The sequence below is a fragment of the Cheilinus undulatus genome, linkage group 11 (genome assembly GCF_018320785.1).
Source record: "Cheilinus undulatus linkage group 11, ASM1832078v1, whole genome shotgun sequence".
In the NCBI taxonomy this organism is placed as follows: domain Eukaryota; kingdom Metazoa; phylum Chordata; class Actinopteri; order Labriformes; family Labridae; genus Cheilinus; species Cheilinus undulatus.
Window position 1 is genome coordinate 7,351,676 of NC_054875.1, and position 19,011 is coordinate 7,370,686.

A 19,011-nucleotide genomic window follows, 5' to 3' on the forward strand; every position below is an offset into this window, starting at 1 on the left:
GATGCCAACAGAGAGCATGTGTGCCCCTCTGTTTGCAGACAGCCCTCGTCAGGCGCAGGGAGTGACGTCATCAAGGTACGACGACCTGGGCCCGCTGTCAGCACGGGCAGACAGATGGTGTGCATGCACAGTCCCTCCTTGGATTCTGTCCACTGTTTCTCAGGGGTACAGACTATAGTTTGCTATGAAACCACCCAGATTCAACGGTGTGTTAGTTTCGATAGCAGAGGGAGATGCAGCACGCATCCTGGAGGACAAGGTAACATCCCTGCTAAACAAAAAGGTAATCAGAGCCGTTCCGAACGAGGAAGTCCATGTCGGGTTTTACTCCCGATACTTTCTCGTTCCAAAAAAGGGGAGCACATCTCTCTGTCCCATTTTAGATCTCCGTGTGTTAAACAGACACCTACGAAAATACACTTTCAGGATGTTAACACACAAAGTGCTCTGTCGCTTGATTCGCCCCGCCGATTGGTTTGTAACGATCGATCTGTCAGATGCATATTTTCACATTGCAATTCATCCCACACACAGAAAGTTTCTGAGGTTTGCCTTCCAGGGCAGAGCTTACGAATGCAAAGCTATCCCATTCGGGCTGTCGTTAGCACCGAGGGTTTTCAGCAAATGTGTGGAGGCAGCACTGTCACCGTTGAGGAACAAAGGCATCAGAATATTTTCGTACATAGACGACTACCTTATATGCTCCCATTTGCACGAGCAGGCAGTCAAAGATGCCGCTACGGTGACGAGTCACCTTGGGGATCTTGGGTTCAAAATAAACTGGGCAAAGAGCCGATTGGAGCCAGGGCAATGTTCAGAATATCTGGGTCTCAATCTAAATTCCCTCTCTTATTGTGTCACTCTTTCAGAGGGGAGGTTAAGGTCTCTCACACAGTGCCTCGACCTTTTCCGTTTGGGGAAAATAGTGACATTCAGACTGTGCCTGCGTTTGCTAGGCTTAATGGCCTCAGTAATCTCTGTTGTGCATTTGGGTCTTTTAATGATGAGGGAATTTCAGCGCTGGGTAGCAGCGCTGCGCCTGTCCCCGCGACGTCACCTCAGCCGCAGGGTGAGGATAACGTCAGTATGTTTAACGGCTCTCCGTCCATGGAGGAACGTGACAACTCTGTCAGCGGGTGTCCCGCTGGGGGCGGTGTCATCCAGGGTTACCATGACAACGGACGCTTCCCTGTCAGGTTGGGGAGCAACGTTAATGGGCAGATCAGTGAACGGTATTTGGGCCCCGAGGTTGGCTTGATCCCATATAAACGTTTTAGAGCTTTGGGCTGTGTTCCTTTCACTGAAACATTTCCTACAGTTTCTTCAGGGGAAACATGTGTTGGTAAAAACAGACAATTCCACTGTGGTAGCATACATCAACCGTCAGGGTGGCACCCGCTCACTGCAGTTGCACAAATTAGCTTGGGAAATAATCATGTGGAGCAGTACCAGGCTCCTGTCTCTCAGAGCGACACACGTGCCAGGCATTTTGAACAGGGGTGCAGATCTTCTGTCACGGGCGAACCCTCTGTATGGAGAATGGGCTCTCCACCCACAAGTGGTGGAGCATATCTGGCAGAGATACGGCCGGGCAGCTGTAGATCTCTTCGCCTCGCAGGAAAACGCGCATTGTCCGCTGTATTTCTCCCTGTCAGATGTGAGCGCTGTGTAGACGCACTGGCCCACCCTTGGCCAAGGATGCTGCTTTATGCATTTCCCCCTCTCAGCCTGATCTCTCCCACCTTAGCCAGGGTGAGGGAACAGAACCTCTCACTCATCCTGGTTGCACCACGGTGGCCATCCAAGCCCTGGGTAGCAGAAATAATTCAGCTTCTAACAGACGAGCCATGGCCTCTCCCAATACGACGGGATCTCCTATCTCAGGCACGAGGGGAGATCTACCACCCTCACCCAGACCGCATAGCACTCTGGGCTTGGCCCGTGAGAGGTGGAATTTAGATGCCGCTGGCCTGCCTGAGCGGGTTATTGACACCATTCAGAGTGCAAGAGCCTCCTCCACTCGTGCTCTCTACAGTGGGAAATGGCAGGTTTTTGAAGAGTGGTGCACCTCAAGGCACACAATCCCTTTTCAGTGTTCGGTGGCTGACCTGCTGTGTATTCTGCAGGACTTAATAGACAAAGGAAAGGCTTTTTCAACCATAAAGGTTTATTTAGCAGCTATTTCTGCATGTCATATTGGTTTTGGGGACAAGCCCGTGGGGCAGCATCCTCTAGAAAGCCGTTTTATGAAAGGGGCTCGGCGAAAACTACCGGTTTCAAGACCCCTGGTTCCATTGTGGGATCTGTCAGTTGTGTTAGAGGCCCTAACTCAACACCCATTTGAACCTTTGAATGCAGTCGAGATGAAGTTTGTATCCCTGAAGACTGCATTATTACTGGCCTTAACGACAGTAAAGCGTGTAAGTGATTTACAGGCTTTGTCGATTCGACCTTCTTGTTTGCTCCTGGGCTCTCTAAGGTTTGCATGCGGCCCAATCCAGCCTTTGTGCCTAAGGTGGTCGAGGCGGCCTACAGGTGCCCTACAGTGGAGTTGATTGCCTTTCATCCTCCTCCTTTCTCATCAGGAGAGGAGCAGAGACTTAACACTCTGTGCCCAGTATGGGCTTTGCATATGTATGTGAATAAAACAGCAGCATTCAGGAGAAATGATCAGCTGTTTGTGTCTTGGGCTACTCCTCATAAAGGCAAGCCGCTATCTCGTCAGAGGCTATCTCACTGGATTGTGGAAGCCATCTCTCTGGTCTACCATGTTAGGGGCCTGCAGCCCCCTCAAGGCCTGAGGGCCCATTCCACTAGGAGCATGGCCACCTCTTGGGCTCTGTTTAGAGGTGTCTCAGTGCAGGACATCTGTGTACTGCGAGCTGGGTGTCGCCTCATACCTTTGTCAGAATTTACAGACTGGATGTTTCAGGGCCATCTGTGGCACAATCAGTGCTGGAGACAGTCGCACCTGGGTCACTTTGAGAACTGGTGCTAAGTCTGTAATATTTATGGCTTTGGGATGCTCATGCAATCCGGGAGTTGTCTATATCTCCCATAGTGAAACACCGAACGAAGTTAGAAAAAGAACTTTGGGTTACTTGACGTAATCCCTGGTTCTTTGATAACAGAGTGAGGTGTTTCACCTTCACATCCCTTCTTGCATAGGCACGGTAAGAAACCTGCCTAGAATGATTTGACAGAGGCGGGTCGACTGTGATAGTATGAGGGGGCGTGCCCCAAGCACATTCCGACCTGTCTGTCACAGACAGACGTTGTGTCATTGGAGCTTCCAAATAGGTCACGCCTAAGCGATCCCCATAGTGAAACACCTCACTCTGTTATCAAAGAACCAGGGATTACGTCAAGTAACCCAAAGTTTTGTGATATTCTAATATTTTGTGATTTTTTTTTTGCGCAGTAAGGTTTGATCATCATTAAAACAAAAAAAAAAGAAGGCTTGAAATGTCTATTTTTTTGAGATGCACCTGTATGTATTTCTGCATGAATAAAGAAACACAAAGCTGCTTTGCTGCACAAATACTTACCTCCGTGGGATGTACTTATTGAACAACCGAAAAAGTTGTTCTCATCTGGAAAACAACAGAAAATAAGTAGAAAAGGTAACATTAACACATAAGTCACATGTATCATTCTGACTCTTTTCATTTTAAAGTGTTATGACTGGTCAGCACAATGTTCTATAGACATATTAGTTTTATAACACAACTGCAGATTTATGTACTGAACCATTACAGCTGGTTTGACTGAGAAAAGTTGCACATTTTCATGGCTTTAAATCATTACTGCATTGGTTGGCAATGAGACGTCTGTTTTAGCATTTGTTGTTCAAATTGGAAAAGTTTTGTATAGAAGATAAAACAAGTTATTTGGATCTCAAAGTAAAACTAAATAAAAGTCAGTTATTTTATTTGACAACAAAATGGAAACAGAGCTACTAAACTTTTCACAAGATATAAATAAAAAAATGTATATTTTTTTAATCAGTTCATCTTATCAATAACAGTACAACAGTAAGTCTTTTCATAGTCAATCTGCTCTTTGTCTTACCCTTGATATCCTTGTAAGCAGGTGTGAGATCCTCTGGTCTGTCTGAGCCGACACTCTTGGTGTAGATCAGCTGTCCCACTGTCTCACTGTCCACCTTCCTCCCCACCACCTGTCCATCACGCACGATTAGACGTATTATGTCAGCGTTAACTGCGGCATGGAGGAATGGTGTGTCGAATGGGGTTCTGAGGACACGCTGCTTGACGGCAGCAACTGGGCAAGGGCCACAGCGGTAAATCCCTGTAGAGAATGATATGTTTAATGTTAAAAGTTTTGCATTGCATTGCATTTAGTATTTTTGACTTTCAGTGTCTCAAAGATTATTAGGGGGCATCATGCAGATGTAATACAGATAAAAGGAAGGAAGGAAAAAGACAAGCCCACCATCATACCATCTTTTCAACTAATGCTGGCCTTACACCTAACGACTTTTCAAGCGATTTCAAAGTCGCAGACAAAATCCAAAGTCTGAGAAAAAACATCAGTCTTGCTAAAGTTGCAGCGCACTCCCATAATCTCAGTCGTTAGGTGTAGGGTGATCATACTCCATCAGAGTAGTTCTAAGACAGTCTTTCTGCAGTCTTGATGTCATGAGTCTTTAGTCTGGTCATATGCAAATTGTGTTTTCAATGATGCGACCATCATCCACAACCAATAAGAGCCAGTGCTGTGCGTAAGAACAGTTAACTTTTCAAAACATGAACACGAGCGTAGTTCAGTTTGAAGCCGCTGAATGTCCGCTCACAACTCACAAGATGGAAACACTTTTCTGCTCAGAGCCACAGTCTGATCCTGCTGCACCTGCATGTGTGTATCATGTCTGTTGGTTTATTCCAGGCTGACATGATAGGTTGGGTAAACCTCTGTTGGATTTTTCAAAGTAAAAGCCCAGATCAGTTTGTTTCTGTAGTGAGGCATGTGTAACTTTTATTTTGCAAACTTGCTTTGCTTTCTTTCTCAACAAGAGTTTTATTCTAGTCTTGTAGCTAGTGACCCCCAGTCTTTGCAAAATCGTAGTCTGTGACTAATAAAGACTGTTAGTGGCGTGTTTTTAAATCTTAAAGGGCATTTGACACCATTGACCAACAGGTTGCTAAGCTTACCCGTTTTAGTTTCTCTGCTCTGGAAGAGCAGTGGATCCAAAAGTACAAGCTTCTGAGCTTTGAAAATTTTCAAAAAATTAAAATTGCCTGTCTGATATATAAAGTCCTATTTGGGCTAAATGATTACATCAAACAGAAAACAAGTAGTGAATCTTCAGTCAGACTGACCAGAGCCACTGTTAGAAGGGACTGTGAGATACCTCTTAGACGTTCCACCTTTGGGCAAAATGTCATATCTTTCCAAGGAAGCACACTGTGGAATATTTTACCACTCAGAGTCAGGGAATGCTCCAGCTTTGCAACGGTAATCTGAAAGCGTGGCTCAGGACAAACCAGAATTGCAACCATGTTTAACCATTTCAATATCTATATGCATACATACGTACATTTAGCTATGTATGCATATTTTGCGCTATATTACATACATAGATACACTTATGTATGCTTTTCCAGTGCAATAATACATGTATAAACACATCTGTAAATGCAAACTACGTGCAATAGGGCTTTGTGCAATAATATTAGCACTTTCACTTACCAGGCCACGGGCAATGTGTAATCTCTTTTTTAAGCACACTCATGATCATGTAATGTATATTAGCACACTTGCACTTCAGCACTACAGCACTTTACCGTCTGCCTTATGCACTTTAATGGTCACTTTATTCCTGGTCTGTCTTAAGCAAAGGCCATGTTATATTTGGGTCTTCGTATTTTGTTGTACTGTTTATGTTGTCTGGTCTCTTGGTGTTGTCTAATTTCATGTAGATTTTTAATGTACTCTTTGTTATATATACCATCAACCTGCCAGGGACTACAGATGGAAATTAGCCTATGGCTACAATCTGGCACTTAAACATGTCCATGTTCATTAATGTGCATTGTAATAAATAAATACTTTTTCCATTACATTGAATGGCTTGGATCTACTTGGCTTGACCTCAGCATGGCAGGAGTAATCTGGAATGAGAACTCAGGCTGTGTGCAGCTATCGGACCATGGTATGAGCAGATAAGTCTCAAGTTTTCGTTGTGTGTCTTATACGTTTCAAATTTTAGATGCAGAGTAAAAACTGAGATTAGATCCCCAATGTTTAAGAATTGGAAGCAGAAAGAGGAAAATCCCCCAGGCAACTGGCTCCCTGGGAACCGCTTTGATGTCACCGTGGTGTGCTCGGAGGTTGGGTGGGTGTGGTTGGGCCCTGCTCCAGAGGAGAAAATTCTGGGTGCGGCATAGTTTTGCACAGCCAAACTGCTAATGAAAAGTTGCACCCATCCACACCAAGTTGTTTCGATGGGTGCAGCCAAAAGTTTTGTGGAAAGCCCCAATTGTATTAACCCTTTAAACCCGGAAAACACAAATTATGGCCAGAAAATTCTAATTTTGGGGGAACTGAAATGTTTATTTCACTTTCTAATGAAATCCAAAAAAATCAAAATTCCCAAAAATTTAACATATATATACAGTGCTTAAAAAATTTATTAGACCACCTGTCATATTTGTCTCAGAGACCATCCAGCATCATGAAGTGCTTTAATGCAGACTCTTTCATTTTCAGTGAGCTCTCCATGTTTTACCATTTTGAACAGGAATGAGGAATTTCAAACTGAATTCACCTGTTTATACCCAAATTTGAGCCGGCTCACTGGGCCTCTCTGAGAAGTCAGAAATGAATCAAGCATAAAATTCAACCACTAAAACTCATTTTTCTGTTCAGGAATGCAAGTAAATAACTACAATTTGACATATTAATCAAGAAATAATAATGTGCTTTACTGTTTTTTTCAGTTTTGTTTGTAAATCAGTAAATTTGAGAATTCATGGATAACAATAATAATTATATTTTAGCATTGAAAATATCATTTCGGTTAAAGGGCTTCTACATATTGGTGTATTAACCATTGTAGAAACATAAAATGATTTTGGTAATTACCAAGCTGTTAATTTAGGGCAGCTGTGGCATAAACTTTACTTTGGGTAGTGGTCTAATAAATTTGTTAAGCACTGTATATTTTTTAATCTCATTTGATACATTAAGTGTTTTTGGTAACTGATAATCCACTTGAGGGCATTTTTAGCATTTATTGGATTGTGTTCAGAGGTTTTTTTTTAGTCATTTATGATAATTTTGATTAGATAGAGGTATCATAAAAGTATGTATCAAATATGATACAACAGGCTTTAAGGGGTTAAGCATGTAAGGACAGCATTAAAAAGACACACTGGAGTGATTCACGCCACTCAGGTTCTCTGTTTATATACAGAAAACTGTATATAAACAGAGAACCAGAGAAAACAGAAAACAAAGTTGCCTGGTCAATCGTTTAAATGCTTTGTCCCTACATGCTTGGGCCCCATATGGGTTGTACACAGGCTCCAATATAGGTCCCATGTGGGTTTGTCCATTGGCTCCATGGTGGCCCCACCTGTACATGCCCATGTGAACTGCAAGTGTAGATCTGTTGCATGGCGCTGCACATGATCCAAAAATTGATGTATTTTGTTAGAAATTTTAAAAATAGTGTAAAATCTTGTATTTTTTCGTGGACCCTAATCTCTATGTGAGATAAGTGTGCCATCACACCCCTACCAGTCGGTATGTAAGGTTAGTTGGCTCTGGTTTTTAAGTAGCTGATCTTTGAAGCCAGCTTGTTGCAGGGACCAACCTGCACTCTTCTCCTGTGGAGTCGGGTCCACAACCTGCCAGCCATTAAACTCAGGACTGAGGTCTAGTCGTCTCATCCAGGACTCCACCCATACATGGAAGTTCCTGAAAAAGACAAACATACATGTGAGACTATACACATTTATCAAAAACTATTAACTAATGAGTGTTAACAAATAATAACACACTCCCAAAAGAAGTGTATCTTGCATAACACTGATCCATTAAATATATACAGTAGGCAGACAATATAGAAACCTACCAAACACTGTCCCTTGAGAGGTTGAGCTTTTCCCCTGTGGTTGAGTAATATTCTTCTACTGACAAGCTGCAATCTCCATCGTGGGCTGCATTAAATACTGTGACCACCCTGGAGGGAATGCCAAGTGCTCTCATCACTGAAAAAAAAAGTATGTTTGTATCAAGATTTAAATGTTTGGCCTAAGTGGTTAAGTTCTGGAAGACAATGATGATATTCCAATGCACAGTTCAAACTTCAAAAGTTCAAATAACTATTCATCTGTAAGGAACGTAAAGCATCAGCATAAATACAGGAAAGGTAATGGTAGCGCAACACGACAAACCACACACATCCAGTATGGCAGGGGTGTCCAAACTCATTCCACTGATGGCCACATACAGAAATATATAAGGATGTTCGGGCCACTTCAATATTCACAAGGCGAGGTACATGATGTTGGTTAAGTCAGAAGCAGAATAAAGGAGGAGTTGGGGTGGAGGAGGGTTGCATTAGCAGCTTGCAGATAGAAAGGCAGTAAATCAGATGACTGTCAGTTGAGGAGGGGTTGCATTGGGTCAGCTGATCAGGGCAGTACTGCTTTACTGGCCTGCTTTAACTAACGTTAAATGCTTGATTCAATGGCTGACAAGGCAAATAGACAATAATTTGCAGGTTTCTGTTTCAACCCTGCTCAGAACTAGCTTTTATGCTCCAATGCAAAAGCACTGGAGCATAACGAGCAGCCAGGCAGCCGTTCTTTATATGTTCTTTATATGAGACGAATAAATCAGCACTGACTACGACGTATTGCTATGGCTACACAGACGTCAAGCGAGGTACCGGCATGTATTTTAATGTTACAGTCACATCACAGATACATCACACGATGTACATGGATACATACAGTCAATAATATATAAATACGTATATCATTAAGCTTTATCCCACTTACTGCCTTTGGTTCACAAATTGGTCTGCTTTGCTTTCACACCTCAAACGAACCACACCAGGTTTGTTTGGAAGTGGACCGAGACCCCCTGTTTTCAAGCGGACCAGACTCTGCTTGTTTGGTCTGAACCAGAGTTCAAGGGAGCTTTCACACCACTCCAAATAAACTGGACTATCCAGGAAAACGGACCAGAGTTTGTTTAAAGCGGACCAAACAGCTCTGGTGTGAACGCACCCTAAATGTTACTGTACTGTCTGACTCCGCCCCTGACTACGATCCTCTCAGGAAATGGATGTGGTTTAGTGGATGTGTCTCAGCTGCCAGCTACGAGGAGGATCAGGAGAGGAGGGTGGAGATTTTCTGAGAGGTCGGGGGGGGCAGACAGGCCAGGGGCACATATTTTTGTTAGAAAAGCCTGAAAAATTGTGTTTTGCATAATATGTCCCCTTTAAGCAGTGTTAAAATATATAAGTAAATCAGCAATACAACGCACAGACACTGGGCTGAGCAGTGCAGAAGTGTTCTGTGGAATGATGAGTCACGCTTCTTTGCCTGGCTGTCTGATGGGTGAGTCTAGGTTGAACGGATGCTGGGAGGAAGTTACCTGTCTGGCTGCTCTGTGCCAGCTTTGAAGTTTGGTGGAGGAGGGATGAGAGTATGGGGCTGTTTTTAAGGGTTTTGGCTAGACCCCTTATCGCCAGTGAAGGCAAGTCTTTATGCTTCAGTATACAAAGACATTTTGGACTATGCTATGCTTCCAAGGAACCTTTTCTATTCCGACATGACTGTGCACCAGTGCACAAAGCAAGGACGATAAAGAGATGGTTTGATGAGTTTGGTGTGGAAGAACTTGACTGCACATCAACCCCATCAACACCTTTGAGATGAACTGGAAAAGGGAACTGGGAGCCATGTCTTCTTGTCAAACATCAGTGTCTGACCTTATAAATGCTCAACAGCAGGGCTACTCACTTAGTTTGGAATGGGGGCCGAGCGTTGTCAAAGTTAGCATGAGTCTTAAAATGTCTTCTCAAGTTGTATTTGTCACACATCCATATGCAAGTAAGCAGTTAAAAAATCACTACACTGGGTTGCTCATGTCTCTGACGTCACACCATTTAAACAATAGGGGGATGATCTCATATTGAACTTTATCAAGCACCACAGTTTTGAATACTTTTACTTGAATAAAATATGCACAATGGCTTTTCTACTTCCATCAGTATCATAAAAAACTACAACCAAAAATGTCTGAAAAAACTGTAAATGCATTGTGTTCTAAGGAGCAGGTTAAATTTGTTAACATGTTGATGTCTCAGTAAATCTTCTCGCAGGCATGCTTTAGGCATATACTCTCCAGAGTTACACAAAGTACCTGTGCAGAGGACTGAAGCAAAGACCCAGCACTGTCCGTAACGTACAGGTTTGTATTCTGAAGAGATCCACTGATTGAGGATGTCAGCACTGCCGCTCCAATCTGTAGGCTTGACACCATCCGCATAGCTGCCCTGCCACTTCCCCAACAGAATCCCCCGGTCGTCATCAGCACTATTCACCTGGGCAAAAGCAGACACACTAGTGACCTTTTCAGGATCATATCTTCAATGATATGATGCATGTTTGACCATATTTGTTTCAGATACATAAAGCATTTGTCTCTCACCATTGCACAGAGCACCCTGCTGAGGTAGACCGGGTCTGCTCGGAGAGAGTAGTCTTCGTTTTTGTCCCTCAGGTGCTGTGGACTGATCTGCAGCAGCTGTAGACACGCTTCCAGGACTCCAGGCTCATACTGCAAAAAAGACCCACAGTGAAGCTTTGGAGTCTTCAGAGTTCATACAAAATATTGTTATTTTAAATGATAAAATCATGATGTTTGATGAATATAACACACCTGACCAAAGGACCAAGGTCTGCTGCTGTTGTGTAGAGCTGTTCCCATGAACAACCACCCATAGTCACTCTTCATGTATTCTTCTATTTCAGCATCATTTGGCATGTACACAGGATCATCTAAAAGGCAATTCAGTTTGTTTAAATGACAGCCATTTTGTTCCATAACAGGCTCAGATTGGGAAGCGCAAATGCTGTAATAATGTTGCCTTTACTATCATCTGTAACTCTTGCTTTAGCAGCAATTAAAAAGAGAGATAACTGTAGAAATCTGAATTTTTATAGGGTCAAATTTGAGAAGACAATGATGTTATGTAAACTGGTTATCACTGGTTAATCAGTTATGCTTAATTCAGTATATAGCCAATCCTAGCTCACATAACCATTTAGTTCATACATTCCTATCATGGTATTAAATTGTTCAGCTTTTCAATCCCATGGTGTTAATATGTACAAAAATGACTTTAATTCCCTCCAGACAAACAGATATTCCATTCATATAGGAAAGTAGCCTTTCAAATAAAAAATTATGTCACTAAGTCATTCTTTAGTATGGCAACAAAGTCCGAGCAATTATTCAAAATTTAGATTTAATCACATTCAATTTGGCAATTTGTAAAAACAAAGTCCAGTTTGCCCTTTTCTTGAGAATCAGTGATATTTATCTTACATGTTCTACTTTTTGCACACATCCAAATGTGTTTACGGACAAAAGCGGACTGATGGATGCGACTAGCAACCGATCAGGCCAATATTTCTCAATATTATGAGGTTTTCTAGGGGAAATATCTTTTCAAGTAAGACTTAAAAGAGCCACAAGTTGCCACAAAAGAGCCACATGTGGCTCAACACCCACATGTTGAGTATCAAGGGCGTAGAATGATTCACTAAACTGCAGACAATCTGCTGCCACAACAAATGTGTTTGAATATGTGTTCCCTCTTCTGAGGACATAAACGTGCCTCAGCTGACAGCATTCTTCAGTGGACCGTGTCGAAAAACAAGTTAGTTTTGGCATTTACAACAGCAAGTTCAGCGCTGAAAAGACCACAATAAACTTGTTTCAACAGAGGCCTCTAAAGAACAATTTTGGGCTCCTGCTTTTCAGTTTAATTGTATTTCTGACCATATTACAAGGTAATACAAATTATTTTAGAATGTAGAAAATTTTAACCTGGCACACCAGATGGATTTGTTTCACACATCCACCTGGAAAACCACTCACAGACAGCGTTTGGGAAAGGGCAGAGCCTTTGAAAAAAAAAAAAAAACTTGGAGGGTGATTGGATGAACATTCTGCCGCGCTTGAAGGTGGGGCTGGCCTGCTTTGGCCCTGCTCATGAACAGAGCCATTTGAGCGCGGCTTGGCACGGCCAAACTGGTGATGGAAATGCAAATCAGCACAGCTCAGCGTGGCCAAAAGCCGTAGTGGAAAAGCCCCATTGCCGTCCTTTTCCTGGACCCCTCTGTGTTGTGGCTCTTGATCCACTGACTCCAGCCTCAGTCCACTTTTTGTGAAGCTCCCCTAAGTTCTTGAATCTGCTTTGACAGTCCTCTAAAGCCTGAGCTCATCCCTGCACCTTTGAGCAGTGACCTCCTGTAGCTTATCCTCCTTGTGGAAGATGCCAATGATTGTCTTCTGTACTAAAGTCAAGTCAGCAGTATTCTCCATGATTGTGGTTATGTAGACTGAAGCAGAGTGAGAGAATGAAGGCTCGGTACATCTTTGCAAATTAGACTTTTAGAAAATATTCTAATATTTTGAGATAGTTGATTTTTGATTTTCATGAGGCGTAATCTTCAAGAATAAAACAAAAAATAATTCTTGAAATATTTAACTTTGTATGACATGAATCTAGAATTTATCTCAATTGTATCTCAATTGTTCAATGACCTTTCAGGTTTTTATTTGAAATTTCTTCAGAGTTTGTGTATTAATGGGATTTCCGTACCCAGAGAATTAGGCCTACTTCAGTATTTCTTCGTACCTGAGTGCCAAGGGTTGCAGAGCAGGATAAACGCCCCCACTACGAAGCTCTTTCTACCATGTCTGGTTTCTATGTGGAGATAGAGGTCATAAAGACCTACTGCGGACATAACAGGAGAGCAGATGTTGATGGTCACTGAATGTGGATGCATGCCGTGCCGGTCGATTATGGCGGACCATCTATGGGGATTAGGCCACTCCTCAGGAAGCTGGACCCTCATCCTCTCGAACAAATCACCTGTATAACAAAAGAAATCAGTAGCTGTGACTAACAGGCCTTAAAAACACAACTCCGAAGTAAAGAGTCAGCTCCTCACTCATCCCCAGGTTGTGTATGTGTTAATATCCCATCATTGTCAAGTTTTTTGGACATTGTTTTCTCATTGCTTAGTTGGACTGCCTTCCTAGGCATCGACTCTTGTCTGATTCACCATGAGGTCAGTCTTTTGTTATAGCCAAGGCTATCGTAGTCATTAGGGGTATGACGAGATCTTGTGAGATAAAAACATCATGAGATGTCTCGTCAAGGTGAAAATCATCTTGCAAGATCAATATTGTCCAGACAACAGGAGCAGGAGCTCTCCTGACAAAAAAAAAACAATACCCAACTGGAAGTTATAAAAGATCACAAAAATGCCCTGAAAAGTTGAAAAATTGTGGGTTTGCCAGCTAATAAAGTAACGGAGCTGATCCATGACCCATTCAGAGCACCACTCCAACCCCCACCCCTCCTCCGCGTGCGCTACTCGGGCTGCACATGATTTGCCAATGCATATTAAGTTCATCGTAACAATGTGAAATGATTTAATGCTGCTGTTGGAAACCAGTGCAGTCTCCGTAAGTTCGTGTATACGTGCAGACTCGCTCTTAGTGCCAGTATCTGGGATTTTGTAACTTTGATTCAGTCGCTGCTTCGTCATGTCTCCTTCTCATCTCACCGTCTGTCAGTCACACATCCACCAGCTGTTGGCTGTGCATATCATCAATCAGATGCTTAACATGAGTAGCCCAACGGGCTGTTGTATACTGCAATGGTAAACTTAGCAAAACAAACTCTGCCAAGTTAAACAATCCCTGTTTGCTGTCCGACAGCAGGCAGAGCAGAGAATCACACTCACTCACCAACACACACACACACACACACGCTCTTATGTGGGTCATGACTCATGTCCAACACCGTCACAGCTCATGAGAAAAAAACACCACAAAATGATAACATAATCTATTTCTTTAAATTGCAGCAAACATGTTATTGACAAATATTTCTTTTGAGTGTTTTAAATATGGATGTCCTTAAAGAGGATGAGAAATTGTTTGATTTTACTGCTGCATCTTTTTATATTTCAATCTGTTGCAGATAGTTTTTAAAATACTTTCAAAATAACATGCATGCTTTTATCACTATTATTATTATTGTAGCAATGAGTGCATAGCGTAGTAAAACAAAGATGTGGTAGAATATTAAAATGAAAGGTCTGATTTGAAGAGCATTAAAATGTACAGTTTGGCTCAGAGTTAGACAAGATGAACTGTGTGGAAGCATTGATAGCTTATTCAGAACAGGAGTTAAACATTTCTGAATAGACCTGAATGCTCTACAATTATGACTTTCAGTCTTATAAAGGACATATATTCCACTCATATATTTTTTCTAAAATTTAAAAAAAAGTGTAAAATCTCATCTCGTCTTGTGAGATAAGGGTCTCATCACGACCCTGTTTAACATTAACTGTAATGGTATGTTTCCTTGTAATTTTCACACAGTCTCGCTCTTAGTGTGAGCAGTCATGACCCTGTTTCTCTTACCTATCTTTACGTCCAGGATCAGACGATGCCAATTCGGATCCCACGACTGACCACCGAACTTCAGCGTAATTTTGAACGGTTTCCCTCGCCGCACCACCAGGTGCTTTTGGCTGAGCCCCTGAGTCTCATGGGAAATGTGGTTTTCATCAGCCTCATAGTCCACCAGCTTCAGTTGGCAGTGGCCCCCATGAGAGCCTGGAAAAACAAATCATGTGTATTTAATGTATGAATTACAGAAAAATGTGTTTATAATGTGTCGTCAGAATCTACCATGAAGTTTTGCGGGTTATGTCAAAGAAACTGGCTATAAATTTTAACCTAGCATGTGTCAGAATAATCAGATGATTTCTGGTCAATTGTGCATTTATAAATTTAAAAAAAAAAAAAAAAAAGATAATTTGGTTGCTTGGCAAATACTAAACCAAATACCATAAGCAGTAACCACTACTTTGTTTTCTTTTTTGCAAAGTTTTCAAGTTTAATTACTCTCCTCATATTCTGTCACATGCCATGTTATTTCCACTCATGCAGCCTGTCATTATAATTTACAGGAATCTTAAAAAATGAAACACATGTAAAGTAAAACAATTTAAATCTGGTGTTATGCTTTAAAATACTAGTTTATTTCTACCATTATTAAAGAGAAGAATTAATCAATTTTACTCCAAATCTTCTTCAGAGGTGCTGCATTTGTATATGGAAATCATTGATATCTAATTTATGACTTGGCAGGAAATTTTATTTTTCTTAAATGAAAAAAAAAAAAGTAAGAAAATTGAAAATTGGTTACAACAGTCCTTAGGGAGGAAAAAAAAGCTCTGGAGTATTTTTTGCATTGTGAACTCACCATGGTCGCCCTTTGTTGTCTGTTGAATGTAGTCCATGATCTGACAAGAGCAGTCACAAGCAGCTGAATGAATGAGAGGCAGGCTCCACCTTTCTGCGTTTAAATATCACACTCTCCCTTTTTCCTACGTCATACTGGTCCTTCATAGCACGCCGAGCCTGAATGCAGCTGTGTATTAACGGCATTTTTTTGTAACCAAAGGAATGAGAAACCCTCAAGGGAAAGGTGAGTGAGGAATTTAATCCATGCAGGATGTGAACAGTCTCACACAGTGTCACATTAAGCTGATTTTTTTTATTCACAACAGAGTGTAAACAACATATCAGATGTTGAAACTAAGTCATTTTACCATTAATGCTGCTGACCAAACAAAAATTTCTTTACTTTTTTGTTTTTAGTTTATTTGCCTCCACAAGTCAACCGTGCGGACTGACAGGTAGCAAAAAGCTGGCACTGTCAAGTGGGAACCCTCCATGGTCTGCGTTTTGTTCAGACTGAGTATTAAGTATCAGCCAATAGTGAGTACTGATTTGATCCCCCTTTAGACTGACTGCACTGTGGAATTACTGGTGTGGATTTAAATTTAATGACCCAAAACATCACCCAAGTTTCAGGGTCGCTAGAAAAACTGCCGTAAGGGATTCAAAGGCTTGGATAGCGTTAACGGACAGCACAGGGACTAGTTTTAGAAGAAAAAAAAGTAGGAAGCCATGATTTATCTTTAAAAAGTTATCTAGCTTTAAATAAACTGTGTCACTTCTTGTCATGTACAACAATGTCGGTCTGGGAGGGTTTTAAAGAGCAAAGACAGAGAATAATTGTCTTGCAGCCTCCAAACTTTACTGCTGCAGTGGGACCTCTGGTTCTTCTTTGCTGCTGTGAAATGGTGCATGCAATGCTAACATTTAGCATGACTAAAACTAAGCTAAATATAAAGTTCAACATAACGGTATTGAAGCTGTGCATCATATGTACTAGCTGATACCAATACCTACATTTTAAGCAGTATCGGAAATATTTCAAATACTGGTAAGGGAATTGAAACAACTCTAGCTCTCACCACCCACCATTCCAAAACTGAGACATCATTATCTTATTTTATCATGGAGTATAGACACTGGTGTTCATGAGGGATGCAGGATCAGATGAGGAGTAGACTTCTGAGAAGCTGGGGACACCAGTGAGGTAGCCTGGAGGAGGAGACTGAGGTATGGGGGATGAACTGAGCAGAAAACCTGCTCTGAACTGAATAGAGGTGGCTGGGGTGGAGGAGGGCTGCAGAATCCACACTGAAACGACAGGCTGAGACTGTGAAAGAGACGAAAACAGATTTAAAATAGGACAGATGCATGATGGTTGAATGAATGAGGTTCGGTACTTTATTCAGATTAGTACTGAAGAGAGTGAACGTCCATAATCAGCTGATCACCAGGGCAGGAAGAGAAAGGAAGAGAAATGAATGAATGGGACAAATGAATGAGTAAGAAACAGTCTTCATGCTTAAAATTCTGCTCCATTTTTAATTGTTTTATGGATAAAAAACAAAGATGTGTTGACACATAATGCCCTCACCAAAATTTGCACAAACTAAAAAATAATTTAAATGTCATGATTTTAGTTAATATGTGCAAAACTGATTTTGACAACCTCAGCCTCAAGCCCCCTGAGACCTTTGTTTCCACTCTCAGAGGGTCCTGGACCCCAAGTTAGGAACCAGTGTGTCAGAGGTGATTGGATGTTCCGTCACATTCATTACCGACCAATCAGAGCGACAACACAAGATGAGGTAGTAGCATAAGTAACCTAAACTCACCAGGCAGGTGCTAGTTTGTGACAATGGAGCTTGTTGCTGGATAAAACTCATACCAAAGGTGGTTGGCAGAGGTGCAAAAAATCTTCTACACAATGAAAACCTTTCAGTGTGTTGCTAAGCTCTTTTTAAAAAATCTAATTTAGGAAAAAAGGGGATCCAGTTCTAACAAAACTGCCACTATATTGTAGCTACAACTGAACTAAAAGCTACACCAGCAGCAGCCATTGTTATCAGCTTCCAGTACAATTACATCCCTCCCGTAGCTACGACCTTGTTCTGATTGGTCCAGGACATTTTCAGACCTGGCACAATTGTTTAAGATTGAAGCTTTGCAGGATGGATTTTCTTGATGACAGACATGAAATCTGGCCAATCTATCTGCTTTGCAAGGTTAGCTCAAAACTGCAGAAATCAAGGTTATGGCTCTGATAAAGGAGAGTCAAAGGGGTCTTTAAAATCTTTAGGACCCAACAATCCAGTCCCCATGAAAGCTTGACATTTCATTTCAATACATATGATGTTTTTTTTTTTTTTAATGTCATGGTCAACAACAGTGCAAGCCTGAAGCAAACACAACAGAAAAACAGATCATTTAACCAGTAATCATCCACCATCAATCTTGGCACCTTGCATTTGATTTACTTGAATGAACACGCCCTCATCATTCCTAGACCTCAGTGTGTGCCAGCATCACTTACTCAGCCAAACATTACGATTTGTTGAAAACTTTCCCAAGAGACACTCCTTTCTTTGCCACAAATTCTGGCAGTGCTTTCTCCTCTGACTCACGCCAGATACAAAACGCTAAGTGACTGAAGCAATACACACACATATTACACACTAGGATCTTGAGATGATGAAATATTCAGCTAAATATAAAAGCAACAGTGATACTCTGAAAGTCACCGTGTTGAGACTTAAAAGGAGGTGAAAAGATTCCTCCAGTTTGAGATGTTTTTATTAGTCCAACTTTCAGCAAAGAAATGATCTTGTCTCAGTGATGAGACAGACTTGTATCCCAAGAGGTTAAATGTTTCTCTGCTGTCTTGGGGAATAGACAACGTTGTGGTTAGAGTTTTATCAATTGTTATATTTGAGGCTAAAAAAAAATGAGTAAAATCGTTTATAAATATTGTTTCATAATAACCTCGCGAAGCAGATGGATTCGCCCATTTCCGTGTTTCTCACTGGTGAATCCATCTTGCAAAGCCCCCGTCTGAACCGTTTGGGCCCGGTTAGAAAGTGACAGGACCAATCAGCATCGAGGGGGAGTACTCTCAGGCACGACAGTCATGACGTATGTAAGCAGTAAGAAGATGCCGGTGCAATTATGGTGGGAAACATTAGCGTTGATGCCGCGAAAGCATCAGTTTTATCAGAACTTGACATTTCTTTGTTTAAAAAAGAACAACGAACAGCACTGAGTTGTTTTCTTTTCAAAAACGACAAAAGTCACCATGGCTTGGGTTGTGCAGTTCTCCAGTTTACTCCTTGGTAGCGGCGTCCACCTATGTTGTCACGTGTTTTGTTGCTCTGATTAGTCCGTAAAGATGTGACACACAGAACGTTCATCCAATCACCCTCCAAGTGTTTTTTTCAAAGGCTCTGCCCTTTACCAAACAGTCTATGGCAGGTT

The 19,011-nt window shown here is 41.7% G+C and overlaps 1 protein-coding gene across 5 annotated transcripts in view; it reads right to left on the reverse strand.

Moving 5' to 3' along the window:
- LOC121517005 (protein-glutamine gamma-glutamyltransferase 2-like) overlaps window positions 1-19,011 on the reverse strand; it is a 43,895-nt gene that overhangs the window by 19,913 nt on the left and 4,971 nt on the right. For 3 of the 5 annotated variants that reach the window (XM_041798489.1, XM_041798485.1, XM_041798486.1), the window contains 11 exons: window positions 16,630-16,870; window positions 15,563-15,602; window positions 14,716-14,910; window positions 12,911-13,147; window positions 10,924-11,042; window positions 10,693-10,821; window positions 10,405-10,585; window positions 8,102-8,237; window positions 7,841-7,944; window positions 4,072-4,311; window positions 3,549-3,593 (listed from right to left, as the gene is read on the reverse strand). In XM_041798489.1, coding sequence (XP_041654423.1) covers window positions 3,549-3,593; window positions 4,072-4,311; window positions 7,841-7,944; window positions 8,102-8,237; window positions 10,405-10,585; window positions 10,693-10,821; window positions 10,924-11,042; window positions 12,911-13,147; window positions 14,716-14,910; window positions 15,563-15,602; window positions 16,630-16,632 — 1,429 coding nt within the window. In that variant the 5' untranslated portion in view covers window positions 16,633-16,870. Of the gene's footprint in view, window positions 1-3,548; window positions 3,594-4,071; window positions 4,312-7,840; window positions 7,945-8,101; window positions 8,238-10,404; window positions 10,586-10,692; window positions 10,822-10,923; window positions 11,043-12,910; window positions 13,148-14,715; window positions 14,911-15,562; window positions 15,731-16,629; window positions 16,871-19,011 lie in introns of all 5 variants that reach the window. The other 2 variants (XM_041798488.1, XM_041798487.1) reach the window with 2 other exon arrangements.